This window comes from Eriocheir sinensis, chromosome 27 (genome assembly GCF_024679095.1).
Source record: "Eriocheir sinensis breed Jianghai 21 chromosome 27, ASM2467909v1, whole genome shotgun sequence".
NCBI classification, from domain to species: domain Eukaryota; kingdom Metazoa; phylum Arthropoda; class Malacostraca; order Decapoda; family Varunidae; genus Eriocheir; species Eriocheir sinensis.
In genome coordinates this window covers 15,818,570-15,831,923 of record NC_066535.1, presented here as the reverse complement: position 1 = coordinate 15,831,923, position 13,354 = coordinate 15,818,570, and the positions used below count along the sequence as shown (strand labels likewise).

Sequence of the window (13,354 nt, the reverse complement as noted above, 5' to 3'; positions counted from 1 at the left end):
CACACACACACACAACAAAACAACGTGGGGGGAAGTGAACGCTTCTGTACTACGAAAAAAATTAGCTTTGTGGAAAAAATAGTCACTTTTTTGAACATATAAAAACCCGATACTGACATGACAATATTCCACTGGCCATTTTCTTTTCTCTTTCTATATCAAAGGGGAAACGAAAGCAAAACAACACCGCCTTACCCTCACTTGCAGGCGCTTGGGCAGGAAGACTTGGCCGCTCATGTCGTCTCCTCCGCTCTCGCCGTCACCAGAAGCGTCGCCACTCACGTCTACGGGGGGATCGAACCTGGGGGAGAGAGGGCAAGGAAGGGTTCAAATGTGTGGCGTCAGGGAGTAAGGTGAAGAGACGGGGGGGGGGGGGGGCGTCAGTAATGCATGAGGGAGGATGGAAGACATAGTTGTGAAGAGATATCAAGGAAGGGTTCAAGATTGTGGAGTCTGGGAGGAAGGTGGACGAAAATTGGGGGCGCGAAAAGATGTAGGAAGATAGAGGCGTCAGTAATGGATGAGGATGGAAGGAAGACATAGTGGAAAGATATCAAGGAAGAGTTCAAGTTTGTGGAGTCAGAGAGGAAGGTGGACGGGCATAAGAGGCGCGTGAGTGAGGAACATGTGAGAAAACAGCGAGAGACGAGCATAAAGAAGCGTGCGATTAATCAGGTAAGCAATGGAATAACGTAGCTGCAAGGGAAATGAGGTGAGCAGTCCCAGGCGGTAAAACCCATGAATTCCTCCCTCACGCCGGGGTCCTGAATACACCTCATTATCCATTCAATATATTAAATTAGCATCCCTCCGCCGCTCCATCCGCACGCGAGAACCGATGGAGTAGCAGCTTCTGGGTGAATGTATCTATTACGTGCCCGGCTGACTCTGCTCCCTTGACTATGAATTAAGGTTATGATTAAGCAAAACTCTCTCTCTCTCTCTCTCTCTCTCTCTCTCTCTCTGCGTCTCTCAATCTCTCGTGTGTGTGTCTATATATCTATCTATCTATTTATTCATATATTTGCCAGTCTACCAATATGCCTATTTATTTAACTATTCACCTCTCTCTTTTTTTATCCCTCTCTTTTTTTGTCTGTCTGTCTGTCTATCAATTCATTTATATATCTGCCAATCTATCAATATACCTCTTTATTTATCAATTCATCTCTCTCTCTCTCTCTCTCTCTCTCTCTCTCTCTCTCTCTCTCTCTCTCTCCCCTCCTCCCCCCCGTACCTGGTGAGGGTGGTCACGTTGATGAGGTAGTGTTCGGGCTCCGGGGTGCCACTCTCCGGCGGCTCCCACCTCACCTGGACGGACGAGGGCCCCAGCACCTCCACACTGGGCGAGCGCGGCGCCGACGGGATGATTTCTGCGGCGGGGGGAAGAGTGAGGAGTGAAGGCTGGTGGGCGGGTGGGTGATGGTTGGGTGGGTAGTGGGTAGTTTTTTGGAAAGGGGCGTCTCAAGGTGAAAAAAAAAAAAAAAAAAAAAGTGTGGGTGGTAGATTTTGTAAAGAGGAAAATATAGACAAAAGATCCCGCTAGGAAACAAAAGAGGGTGTTAGCTTTTCCCCGTATCCTTTCTTTCTTTTGTTTGAATGTTTTTTTTTATATAGTTTCTCCGCTTTATTTGACCGTCTCTCTCTCTCTCTCTCTCTCTCTCTCTCTCTCTCTCTCTCTCTCTCTCTCTCTCTCTCTCTCTCTCTCTCTCTCTTCCCACAACAAAGCTAACCGAGTGCATAAATATTTTCCATACACACACACACACATACACACACACACACACACACACACACACACACACACACGCACTAAAATGCCATCAACACCCACCCACACCCACACCCACATCTGCACGCAGTACCAGCTCCCAGCCTTGGTCCGCGGAATAGATCAAGCGGCGCCTGTGAACGCAATGAAACACGGCGCACGATTCACAACACCAAAAGAGTAAACAACCATTAACGCCAATCCAGAGGCGGCAAACACAATTAGCCAACCCACACACGCGTCGGGGCGGCGGCTGAGGGGTGCGGCGCCGCGTGGGAGGCCAGCGGGGCAAGAGGACACAAAGGATCATATTCTTAAACATTTCGGCGCCCAACCACACACAATTGACAAGACTTTCATAGGAGTCGTGGGTATCTCCAAGGGTACCTGTATGACTCTAAACTTAACCCCTTGACGGCGGATATCCTCCAAGAAGACATCACCAAGCTACAGGAGTGGAACAAAAAGTGGCTGCTACAATTCTATAAAGAAAAATGTAAAGTCCTGCACCTTGGGAGGGGATATCCAGCATACCAATACCACATGGGAAATACTCCAATATCCACCACAGAGACAGAGAAAGACCCGGGAGTATATGTTACCAGGCTACCAGTGAAAGCCAAATCCGTGCCAATCGCAGCGGACGGTTTAATGAGTCTAAGAAAACACTCATTAGAACCCGATTGATCTCCTTTTTGGACTTTGGAAATGGTTGGTGTGAGAGGTGGAAGCGTCTAAGATTACCCAGCAAAGAGTCAAATTAGAAGCTTTTCTGCACCTGAGCACACACAATTGACAAGGCTTTCGTACGAGTCGTGGGCCTTTCCAGGGATAGTTGTATGACCCTGGTGTTAGTCTGACCCTCCTTCTGCATCATGAACGCGAAAAACAAACACATGAGAAGCCGATTAGTCTCCTTCTTGGCCTTGGGAATTTATTATTGTAAGAGGCGGGAGCATCTGAAAACACCAACACAAAGAAGCAATAAAACAACATCTGGCGCGCCGACAAAGCAACACCCACCACTCCCTCCCTCGCTATCACCACAGCACGCACGCACGTCACCCGATAAATAGTGCGCGGATGAATCCATTACAATACATTAATAAATATATAATCGAATAATCAAACAATTAAAGCTGCGGCTACATGTTCCCCGCGCTTGTCCATGCGGCACACGGCTCACCTATGCCCTGGGAGATGCACATGAGCGTGGCTTCCGTGTAGGCGGTGCAGGAGAAGTGCGACTGTATCCGGTCCTCCTGCATCGTGTACTCCCCGCGGCACAGGTCCTGGCAGATGTCGGGCACGTGTTGTCTCTCGCAGCAAGGCACGTGGTTCCGCATGTCTGGTGGGGTAGAGGAGAAGGGGGAATGAGTGAGGATGGAGGAAGGAGAAGGACAGAATGAGGGAGAGAGGAGGGAGAGAAAGACATGACGGAGGATGGAGGAAAGGAGGAGAGGGACAGAATGAGAGAGGAGGAAAGGTGCAAGGTAAGGGAGGGAATGAGAGAGAAGGAAAGGTAGGGAAAGGGGAAGGAGAGGAGAAATGAGGATACGGATGGAATGGGGAAGGAGTAGAGGAATGAGTAGGAAGGAATGAGGGAGAAGAGAAGGAAGTGAGGCAGGGAAGGAGAGGGGATAGAGTAAAAGAGGAAGAAAGGGAAGGAATGAAGGGAAGGAGGAGGAAAATAATGAGGAGAGGGAGAGAAAGAGGGAAAAAAAGGAAAATGGGAGGAGGGGAAACCTGAACAAACTAAAATAATGAATACAAAGCAGTAGAGATAATTAGAAGACATGGAGATATGCGTCGATAGAAACCCAGCAACAAATAAATATACACTAAAGTACAGACTCAAAGAACATGAAACCAAACTGGACGAGCCTCAAGAACCACCCAAACAAACACACAAATAAACAACAACAACAAAAAGACGTTCAGACTCACCCGCCATGCACTTGACGATATGGGGGAAGAAGGTCTCGCACGCCTCCGGTTCGATGCCCGTCTTGCCCTCCACGATGTTGTGAATGGAGCAGAAGCCGAGGCACTGCTGGTTGACGCCGTTCTTCATGCAGCAATCCGTGTAGTTGTGCGTCGACCGGAGAGCCACCTGGGTCGTCGAGGCGTTGGCCGAGGTGACTGCGGGGAGGAAAAAAGGTTGTCGAGTGAGAGAAGAAATTAGAGAGGAGAAAGAAATGAAAGAAGAACAAATAACTGTGTGGGGAAAAGGTTGTCGAGTGAGAGAAGAAATTAGAGAGGAGTAAAAAATGAAAGAAAAAAAGAGTAATTGTGTGGAGAAAAGGTTGCTGAAGGAGTAGGGAATGAATGAATGAATGAACAGGGAATAAAAGGGCAGAAAAGGAGTTTGTCGAATGAGAAGAAAAAAAAAGGGTAAGAAATAAAAAAAAGTCTAAGGGGCGAAAAATTAGAAAAAAGTCGGGAACAAAAGAAGAAAACTGTCTATACAGGTTGTCGACGAATGATAAAAAAAAATCAGAAAGGCGAGAAGGAAATAAAAGAGAAAAAGATAAAAGTGAAAGCGAAAAGTGAAAACAAAGGAAGGTGTGAACAAGGAGGAGGAGGAGGAGGAGGAGGAGGAGGAGTTTGGCACGAGAGGGAGAGAGGAGGAGGAGGAGGAAGTGACGGCGCAGGAAATGAAAGGGAAATACGTACAAAGGGAGAGGTGGGGGATCAGTGAGCAAGCAGAGGCTGTGGAGGGGAGAGCAGCGTCGAGGGAGAGAGGCAGTGAGGGAAGAGTAGGGGAAGGAGGGAGAGGAGATGAAAAGTGAAGGTTCGGAAAGGGAAAGTAAGGTGTAGAGGAACCAGGTAGAGGGAGAGACAGAGAGAAAAGAATAGGAAAAGAAAGGAAGAGAAAGGAAAAGTAAGAGATCGGAAAGGGAAAGTAAGGTGTATTGAAATCAGGCCGAGGGAGAGACAGAGAGAAAAGAATAGGAAAAGAAAGGAAGGGAAAGAAAAAGTGAGAGTTCGGAAAGGGAAAGTAAGGTGTAGAGGAACCAGGTCTAGGGAGAGACAGAGAGAAAAGAGAAGGAAAAGAAAGGAAGGGGAAAGAAAAGTAAAAGTTCGGAAAGGGAAAGTAAGGTGTATTAAAACCAGGCCGAGGGAGAGACAGCGAGAAAAGAACAGGAAAAGAAAGGAAGGGAAAGGAAAAATAAGGGCTCAGGAGTACAGGAACCAAGTGGAGAAAATAACGGAGTAGGGAGTGAAAAGTTAATCAGCACAGAGGAAGAAGTAAGGAGTCAAGGAGTAGGAGATAAAGGAAACGAAAGAGAGGTGGACGCAGGGAGTAAGAAAAAGAAGAAGGTGGAAATGGCGAAGCAGAAAATGAGTAAGGAGGCAAAAGGGAGCAGTAAGGAGATGAGTTAAATGTCAGGAATAGGAGGAAAGGGAACGGGGAAGAAAGATGGACGCAAGGAGTAAAAGAAAGGAGGGGGAAGTCCCGAAGCAGAGAATGAGAAGCGAAGAAGCACATGGGAGCAGCAAGATGAATTAAATGGAAGGAGTAGGAAGTGAGGAAACAGGCGAAGGAAGGTAGACGCAGACGGAAAGAAAAATAAAGAAAAAAAGGAGTTAAAGGGCAAAGGTGGATGTGGCGAAGCAGAGAATGGGAAGTAAATAAGCACATGGGAGCAGTAAGATGACTTAAATGGAAGGAGTAGGAGGCAAGGAAACAGGCGGAGGAAGGTAGACGCAGACGGAAAGAAAAACAAAGAAAAAAAGGAGTAAAAGAGCAAAGGTGGAAGTGGCGGAGCAGAGAATGAAAAGGTAAAGAAGCACGAGGGAGCACTAAGGAGGCGACGAGTGAAATGTAAGGGAGTGGAAAGTTAAAAGGAGCAGAGGGCATGAAGAGTAGGACGTCGGTAAAGGCGGAAAAAGTTAATAAAGTTGGACAGTTGACGACTTAACGAAGAACTAACAAGAAGTAAAAGTAAATATTAAAAGGCGCGCCACCAAAACTTGTACCTCAGTGAGTTTCGTGGCGTGGGGAGACAGTTTCGTGGGGGCGTGGAGAGGCTTTCAGCGCCGCCAAATGATAGAAAAAGAAAAAAGAAAACCACCTCTGCGTTTGTGTTTTCACCTTCCTATGACTTGAAATCTTGCAGGAGGGAAGTATCAAGAAATCTTTACAGCCAAATTTCGTGGAGTGGCGAGACTTTCAGCGCCGCCAAATGATAGAAAAAAGAAAAAACAAAACCACCTCTTCGTTTGTATTTTCACCTTCCTATGACTTAAACTCTTTCAAGATGGGAATATCAAGACACCTTTATAGTGACAAGCAATATTTTTTTTCCGCCGTCTTCCTCTATCAACTTTTATTGCGGGAGTTTTCGAGAGAATTTTTTATAGTTTTGTTTTGCCCTTGGTTTGCCTCCTCCTGCTGATGAAAATACTAAACAGATCATCCCCTAATAAGTAGCGACGGGCGTGAAGGCGGCACTGAAGACTTCTTGGATAGATGCACAAAGCTGGTAGGCGCATGTGGGGGAAGCGGGGCCGGGCGTGAAGAAGCGGGCGGGCGAAAGATAGATGCACAGGGCTGGTAGGCGCGTGTCGGGGCAGCGGGGCCAGTCGTGATACAGGGCGCGGGCGTCGGAGGTCCCGTGATGTTGCAGCTGAATAATTCCCCTCGACATGCACGCCCGCGCTGATGAGGGATTATCCACGCCCCTCGGCAATATAATCCGGGGCGAGAGCGTGCGTCACTCACTAATACTCCCCCCCCCCCCCCCACACACACACACACACGCACTCACCGCTGACCACGTAGATGGAGGCGAGGCGCGGGCTGGTGTTGATCTCACACACGTAGATGCCCGCGTCCGACGTCTTGGCGTTCTTGATGACGAGGACCCACACGTCGCCACCTGCTGGGGAGAGTGGGAGACGAGCATGTAGAGTGGCGGGCGGGGCGGGGTGGGTAGGTGGTGGTGGTGGTGGTGGTGGGGGTAGATGGTGGTGGTGGTGATGGTGATGACTAGACCTCTTTATTCACTTTTCACGTTCCTTGCATAAATACAAAAAATATTATTCATCTACATGCGTTTAACATTATATGTATGTTTGTATAAATATAGATAGATAGATTGATAGATAGATAGACAGGTAGATAGATAAGTCGATATGTAGAGAAAAACGTAGATGATTATACGTAAATAAATAACTAAGTGTGTAATATAAGCAGAAAAGTAATGAGAAAGCTCCAGCCGTGCGCCTGATAGAAACTGTGCGAAAAAACCTGTGTGAGAAGCCCGTGGCTCATAAACTTCCCAGCCTCGCAGCGGCGCGGAAAACTCTGTGACCGTGGCGGCAGACGTTGTTTCAAGGGTAATAAGGCACCGTCCTGTTCTGTCAGAGACGCACAACCTGGCCGCTATTCCTGGTGAAAAACTACTTGCCTCCCGAAAAAGAAAAACGTCAAGTCCCAGCCACGGAGAGTCAGGCAGTGTAGGCGGCGGCGGCGGCAGCAGGACGGAAGCTGTGCCTGCCGTGTCTTCCGCCATCCTCGTGAGCCTGCTTGTGCTGGTCCCAAGGCCGCCCGCTCGAGGATCAGCCCGGCACACATCCGAACTTCCCAAGAAGCGACTGACCCTTGTCAACGAGGGACTGGATCTAAATTTGAATCGGCCATTAGCAATTCCTCCGCGTCCCCCGAGGCCTCTTCCTCTCTCCATTAAGCCAGGCAGGGAAACTCGCGAGGCTCTGGATAGCGAGTGATCGAGGGACAACCGACTGTGCACAAGATGCAGCTTGATTAGCAGAGCAAGACCTGCCTCAGGCGCTGAATTAAGTTGACAAGGGAACGTCGAGTCACCTCTGAGCATAAATTTCTATCATAATGTCTCAGTGGCTGCCGAGGATCATATTTGGAGCTGATGATTCGTGGGACATGACGCAAACACACTCCGGCCGGTAGACGATGGTGCTAATTATATTAATTAACAGCCTATTGTGCCAGTAGGCTCTCTCGAGGGGCCTCGTAGCTGGCCCTGGCCCGTTACTGGTGCGGGAAAATTTTATTTAAAGTGGCTGATAAGAAAAAAAAAATCTTCCTTGGGCCAATGGGACATGCTGTCCCCCGGTGCTTTTGACCGAAATCATTTATATTTAGGGTTGATTAAAGGCCGGGCAGCACGTGGGTATTCTTCCGCCACTCGGCGATAGGAGAATTTTTTTTTGACAATTGAAAACTCACAAGTTCAAGAGGTCGCCATGTCTCTTCTGCAGCCCACAACACACACACACACACACACACACACACACACACACACACGGAAACACAGCAAGGAAAAATGTTTAACAGTTATACGCCTCGTGTAGCACGTCTCCTCTCGACCAAAAGCAACAAGCACACGCTCCTTTCCTTCCCTTGCTCTCTCTCCCTCCTTCCCTCCCTCCTCTCTATCGTTGCCGCCGTAGCACTTTGAATCATCGAAAACCACATTAGCGGAATTGCCCTTCAGGAACAGAGAGGCGAAGGCAGAACTCTCAAACGACCCAGACATTTCCTGCGACAGTGACGGACGCCGCTGTTAGGGGAAGATATCGAGGCGGAGCAGGGCGGGGCGGGGCGGGGCGGGGCGGGGCGGGGCGGGGAGGGATGGGAAGGGGTTCGGGGGGTGGGGGTGGGGGGGGCGGAGAGGAAACTGGGACACCCAACACTGAATCAAATATGAGACGAAGTCGGAGAAGAGGAGAGAAAAAGAGGCGGAGGACGAGGGAAAGATGAGGCAACACGGAAATACGGAAACATGGAGGAGCAGGCAGCAGAGAGCCGGTCGGGTAATAACGAGGCTCCCAACTCTAGTAATTTAATTAATCTATTCGTCAGAGACTTCAGTGGCGTGCGGAACAGAGGAACGAGGCGGAAACATATGATAACAAAAACAAAAGAAAAGGCAATAGAAAGCTTGTTTACTTGTAGAGGTTACCTGCTTTGGAAATTGTCTGTTCGATGGCCATTTCTAAACAAGCTAAATTAGTTTCTGATGATGATATTGATGATAATAATAATAATAATGATGATGATGATGATGATGAGGAGGAGGAGGAGGAGAGGAGAGGAATGGAGGGGAAGGTAAAAAAAAAGGAGTGAAGACAACGAATAAGAGAAGGAGGAAGATGAGGAGAAGAGAAGAAAGAAGAGGAGGACGCGAAGCAAATCATATGTTCTCCTCGTCCTCCTTAGACAAGTGAGAGAGAGGAGCGGAAGAAGAAAAAGATGAATGACAGTCTTCCTAAAGGTCATTTGCCAGTTACTCTCTTCTTCCGGCGCCTAAGCTTATAAGAAGATTCGCGATTTTCCTCCTCCTCCTCCGACTTCTCTTCCTCCTCCTCCTCCTCTTCTTCATCTACTACATCTCTTTATCATTCTATTCGACTTCTACTCTTTATATACTCTTCTCCCTGTCTTTGCTTCCTCCACCATCTCTCATTTCCTCATCCTCTCATCATCCATCCATCTCACCAATCACAACGAACACCTACGACCGTCAACATCAGGCAAAATAACCTACGCCGCTCCACTCCACATTTCACTACACCACTAAGTAACAATCCAATTCCACACGCAGGAGTTCTAAAAAGCGTCCCTAAACAGAGAGCGTCCGCGGCATTCAGGCGTATAAAGCGACTATTCCGTAATGGTGCAGAGACGGGGAACATTGCGCCTTTTACTGGCCGCTCTCTGCCCACTCAAGCGCCGGGGAAGAGAATATTTCACGGCATCCTTCCCGCCACTCCCGCCCGGGCCCTCGCTGCCTTCCCCTGGGTCCCCGCGGCTTCACACGCCAGCTGTTGCACTTTCCGCTTTCTGGATGCTTAGTTTCTCTCTCTCTCTCTCTCTCTCTCTCTCTCTCTCTCTCTCTCTCATTTGTTTCCCCTTTCCTTTCCTTGTTTTCCTTTCTATTTTTCCTCTATCTGTACCTTATTTCCTCCATCCGTGTTTATTTTCCTCTTTGCATCTCTCTTCTTCTCTTCCTATCTATCTTTCTTCTTTTCCATCCTCCTCCAATCTGTTTTCCATTTACGTTCCTCTTGTTTACTCTCTCTCTCTCTCTCTCTCGCGTGGGCCCAGCGCAAATATCACATCACTATAAAAATTCCAACCCTCCTCCAGCGCCCTTCACGCGGCTGAGCCCAAACAGAGACCGGATTACTTGCCTTCCTGCCGCTACACAGAGGCAGGGGAGGGGAGGGAGGGAGGGATATGCTTTGTTCTGCGCTAAATACATGCATACACACACACACACATACACACACAAAAGTTACCCTTCCCGTCTCTGCTACTGTTACTGCCCTGGGAGATCTGATTCGACTCGTGTGTGTGTGTGTATGTGTGTGTGTGTGTGTGTGTGTGATTAGACGCTTTCGGCTCTCAAGACAAATATTTTCAGAGGCCACAAAGATTAGTCGGGTTCTCATGCGTGGTTTTCACATTCACGGTACAGAAAAGACTTGTCAAACTGTCACTAAGCTCATAAAACTACCCTTGGAATCACCCACAACCTCTACTAAAGCCTTATCAGATGAGTGTGTGTGTAAGCCCCGAAACGATTAAGTATATAAATGCGATTCAATCCTCGGTTCCATCCATTCTGATCCTCCGTTTTTTTGTCTTTCCTTAATAACTTGGTGCTTGGTGCTCTCTTACTCTCTACCTGTCGACTTCGTGAGCACCAAGACCTTGAGGTGTGTCTACTAGATGTCAGGGAAGCGAGTCACGTGTCTTCCCAGCTCTTCTTTGGTGTATGGAAGCCAACTTAAGTATACTCCATTTTCGCTCTAATGTTTCCACCTCAACTATGACAGCCCTGGATAAGTGTCCTGATGATGAGGTGGGATTGCTGTTCCTCACTTTCATATTCTCTCTCTCTTTGTCTTTCTCTTCCTCCGGCGGTGAATGTGATTGCTGGCCGTCACCGCTGCCTAGCCTCCGAGGTCCTCAGACAGTGTTGGCAGTCTCTTTGTCTTCTTCCCCCGGTGCTGGATCCTACCGTTGGCCGTCACTGCTGTCTAGCCTGCGAGGTCTTCAGGCAGTTCTCGTAGTTATACATAAACGCCCGTCCGAGGTCGCTCGTCTCCTCCCTCCACTCTCTGCTCCCCTTGCGCGATTCCAGCAGCTATGCCACCGGATCCCTGCCTCACCTTACACCGCCACTTCCGCATGTTATTGGACCCAGTGAAGCACGGACAAGGATCGACTGGGATGCCTGGCGACGGGATAACGGTGGTAAGGAAAGACATAACCACTCCTAAATAACATATATCGAAACGCCTGGGCCTGAGGAGCTTGTCTTGCTGAAATGGCCGGAGGAAATATCACAGAGCATCGAAACCCTTGTCTATATCGGTACTCGAGGCGAACAAGGTCAACGAGGAATACTTGCATGGGCTGCGTCGTGTTTGAGCTCCGACATTCCGGCTACGAGGACAAGAGGCAGTGACACATTTATCGGGTACAAAGGATCCGCGTAACACCCCGGGGACAGACAGAGCGGCACAGACGGCGACTCAGATGTAGATGACCCGCGTTCGAATCCCTGCGATGTTTGGTACGTGAGGGAGAAGAAAGCAATAGGAAACAAAAGAGAGAGAGGGAGAGGTGGGCTAGTTCAAATAGCTTATACAAAAAAAGATTAGACAGAAATATATCGGGAGCATAAACGATTTTTTTTTTTACAACAGAGGAGACAGTTCAAGGGCGTAAAAAAAAAGAAAACAATAATGAAAAAAAAGCCCGCTACAAGATTACAAGATTACAAGAGAGAAGTAAGAATGATGTATAAAACGCATAACATACACATTCAATCAGCACCAATCTATACATAGGCCAAGATAATCGCACGTTTACCTTATTCATTTGACTCCTGCCACACAATCATAGCTTCCGTAAAAAATAAACAACAACAACAACAACAAAAAAAAAAAAAAAAAAAGAAATCCAGTGCCCGCAATCCCAACCATTGTCAATCATCAGCACCACCATCAGATCAGCGAGTTCGTCCACTTTTCAACACCACCAACAGCATCACCACCACCACCATCACCACCACCACCAGCAGGAGGAGGAAGCAGGGTCGCGGCAGCCTGAGATCCCCGCCCCCCCGCTCCAGCATAAATAGCGGCTGTTTACTTTGAGCGGACTAAGCCAACAACATCAAACACAGATCTTCACGGTGAATACAATTTATGAGGCGACGAGGGAAAAGGACCAATTACTCAGGCGGAACCGGAGGAGGAGGAGAAGGAGGAGGAGGGGTAGAAGAGGAAGAGGAAAGTAAAAGGAGGAGAAGAAGGAAGTGAGGAAGGAGGAGGAGAAGGAGGAGAAGGAGCTGGGTGAGGATAAATGAAGGGCATAAAGGAGAAGGAGAAGAAGGAGAAGAGGGAAAAGAAGACAAAGAGGAAGAAGAGAAGGAAAAAGGAAACAGGAGAGGTGAGGAAAGTAAAAAAAAATAAATAACAGGAGGAGGAGAAGGAGGAGGGAGAGATGACGAAATCGACGCTTATCCACCTTCCTCCTCTTCCTCTTTCCCCTCCGCTTCCTCCTCCTCCTCCTCTTCCTCATAACACTTCCACTCGCCATCCTGCAGCAGCCATGGACGCTTTGCCGCAGTGATTAAAGGGCAGGCAGGGGCGAGGATGGGCCACCAGAGGGCAGGGCAGTGGCGCTCCGACGTTCAAGACGGGTCCAAACGGCGCGTCCTGCAGGGTGCTCAAGGACAAGGCGGAGGATTGCAGGATATATTACCAAGGCGCCTCCTCGATCCTTTCTATTCCTCGACCTGCTCCTCCTCGGCAAAGTGTCAGCCTCGAGGGTAAGATGAGGAGCGGAATGGGAGTGGGAATGAGAGATAGATAGATGGATGGATGGATAGATAGATAGATAGATAGATATAGATAGAGAGAGTTACACAGTTTTGATCAGGGAGATGGTGCGTTGAGTCGTGCATGTGTGTGTATGTATGTATGTATGTATGTGTGTGTGTGTGTGTGTGTGTGTGTGTGTGTGTGTGTGTGTGTGTTTCATAGCGCAGAAGGAAAATTTGGAGGAGGAGGAGTAGAAATAAGAGAAGGAAAAGGAGAAGTAGCAATAATGGGAGGAGGAGGAGGAGCAAGGAGAAGTAGGATGAGGAGGAGGATGAGGAGGATGAGGAGGAGGAGGAGGATGAGGAGGAGGACGAGAACACCAAACGAACATTGATAAAACAGGATATTCAAAAACCTGTTCTCTAATAAGCCGACTAGTTTTATCGGGCAACCAAACACGGGAGATCTTTGCCGCTGGTACAAGATAAGGACGGAGACGTGAGATGAGAAAAGAGGAAGTGGAAAAAAGATGAGGAGGAGGAGGAGGAGAGGGAGAGAAGACCAGAAGCAGCAAACTCAGGGTGCCAAGAATGATTTACCGAGCACACAAAGAACACATCAGCAAAAATTATGAGCGAAAAATACAAATTAAGTCTCGCCTTCACTCTGAAATCCCTCGGTCCTTAATGCGATTCTCTTCTTAATAAATTGTCTTGTTTTATTTTCCTTCCTTCCTTTACTTGCTTGCTTGTTTAT

At 48.2% G+C, this 13,354-nt stretch overlaps 1 protein-coding gene across 8 annotated transcripts in view; it reads right to left on the bottom strand.

The window, feature by feature from the left end:
• LOC127004201 (Ig-like and fibronectin type-III domain-containing protein 1) overlaps positions 1–13,354 on the bottom strand; it is a 289,306-nt gene that overhangs the window by 43,309 nt on the left and 232,643 nt on the right. For 7 of the 8 annotated variants that reach the window (XM_050871723.1, XM_050871717.1, XM_050871715.1 and 4 more), the window contains 5 exons: positions 6,547–6,657; positions 3,719–3,913; positions 2,958–3,119; positions 1,238–1,373; positions 196–301 (listed from right to left, as the gene is read on the bottom strand). In XM_050871723.1, the coding sequence (XP_050727680.1) occupies positions 196–301; positions 1,238–1,373; positions 2,958–3,119; positions 3,719–3,913; positions 6,547–6,657 (710 nt within the window). Of the gene's footprint in view, positions 1–195; positions 302–1,237; positions 1,374–2,957; positions 3,120–3,718; positions 3,914–6,546; positions 6,661–13,354 lie in introns of all 8 variants that reach the window. The other variant, XM_050871721.1, reaches the window with a different exon arrangement.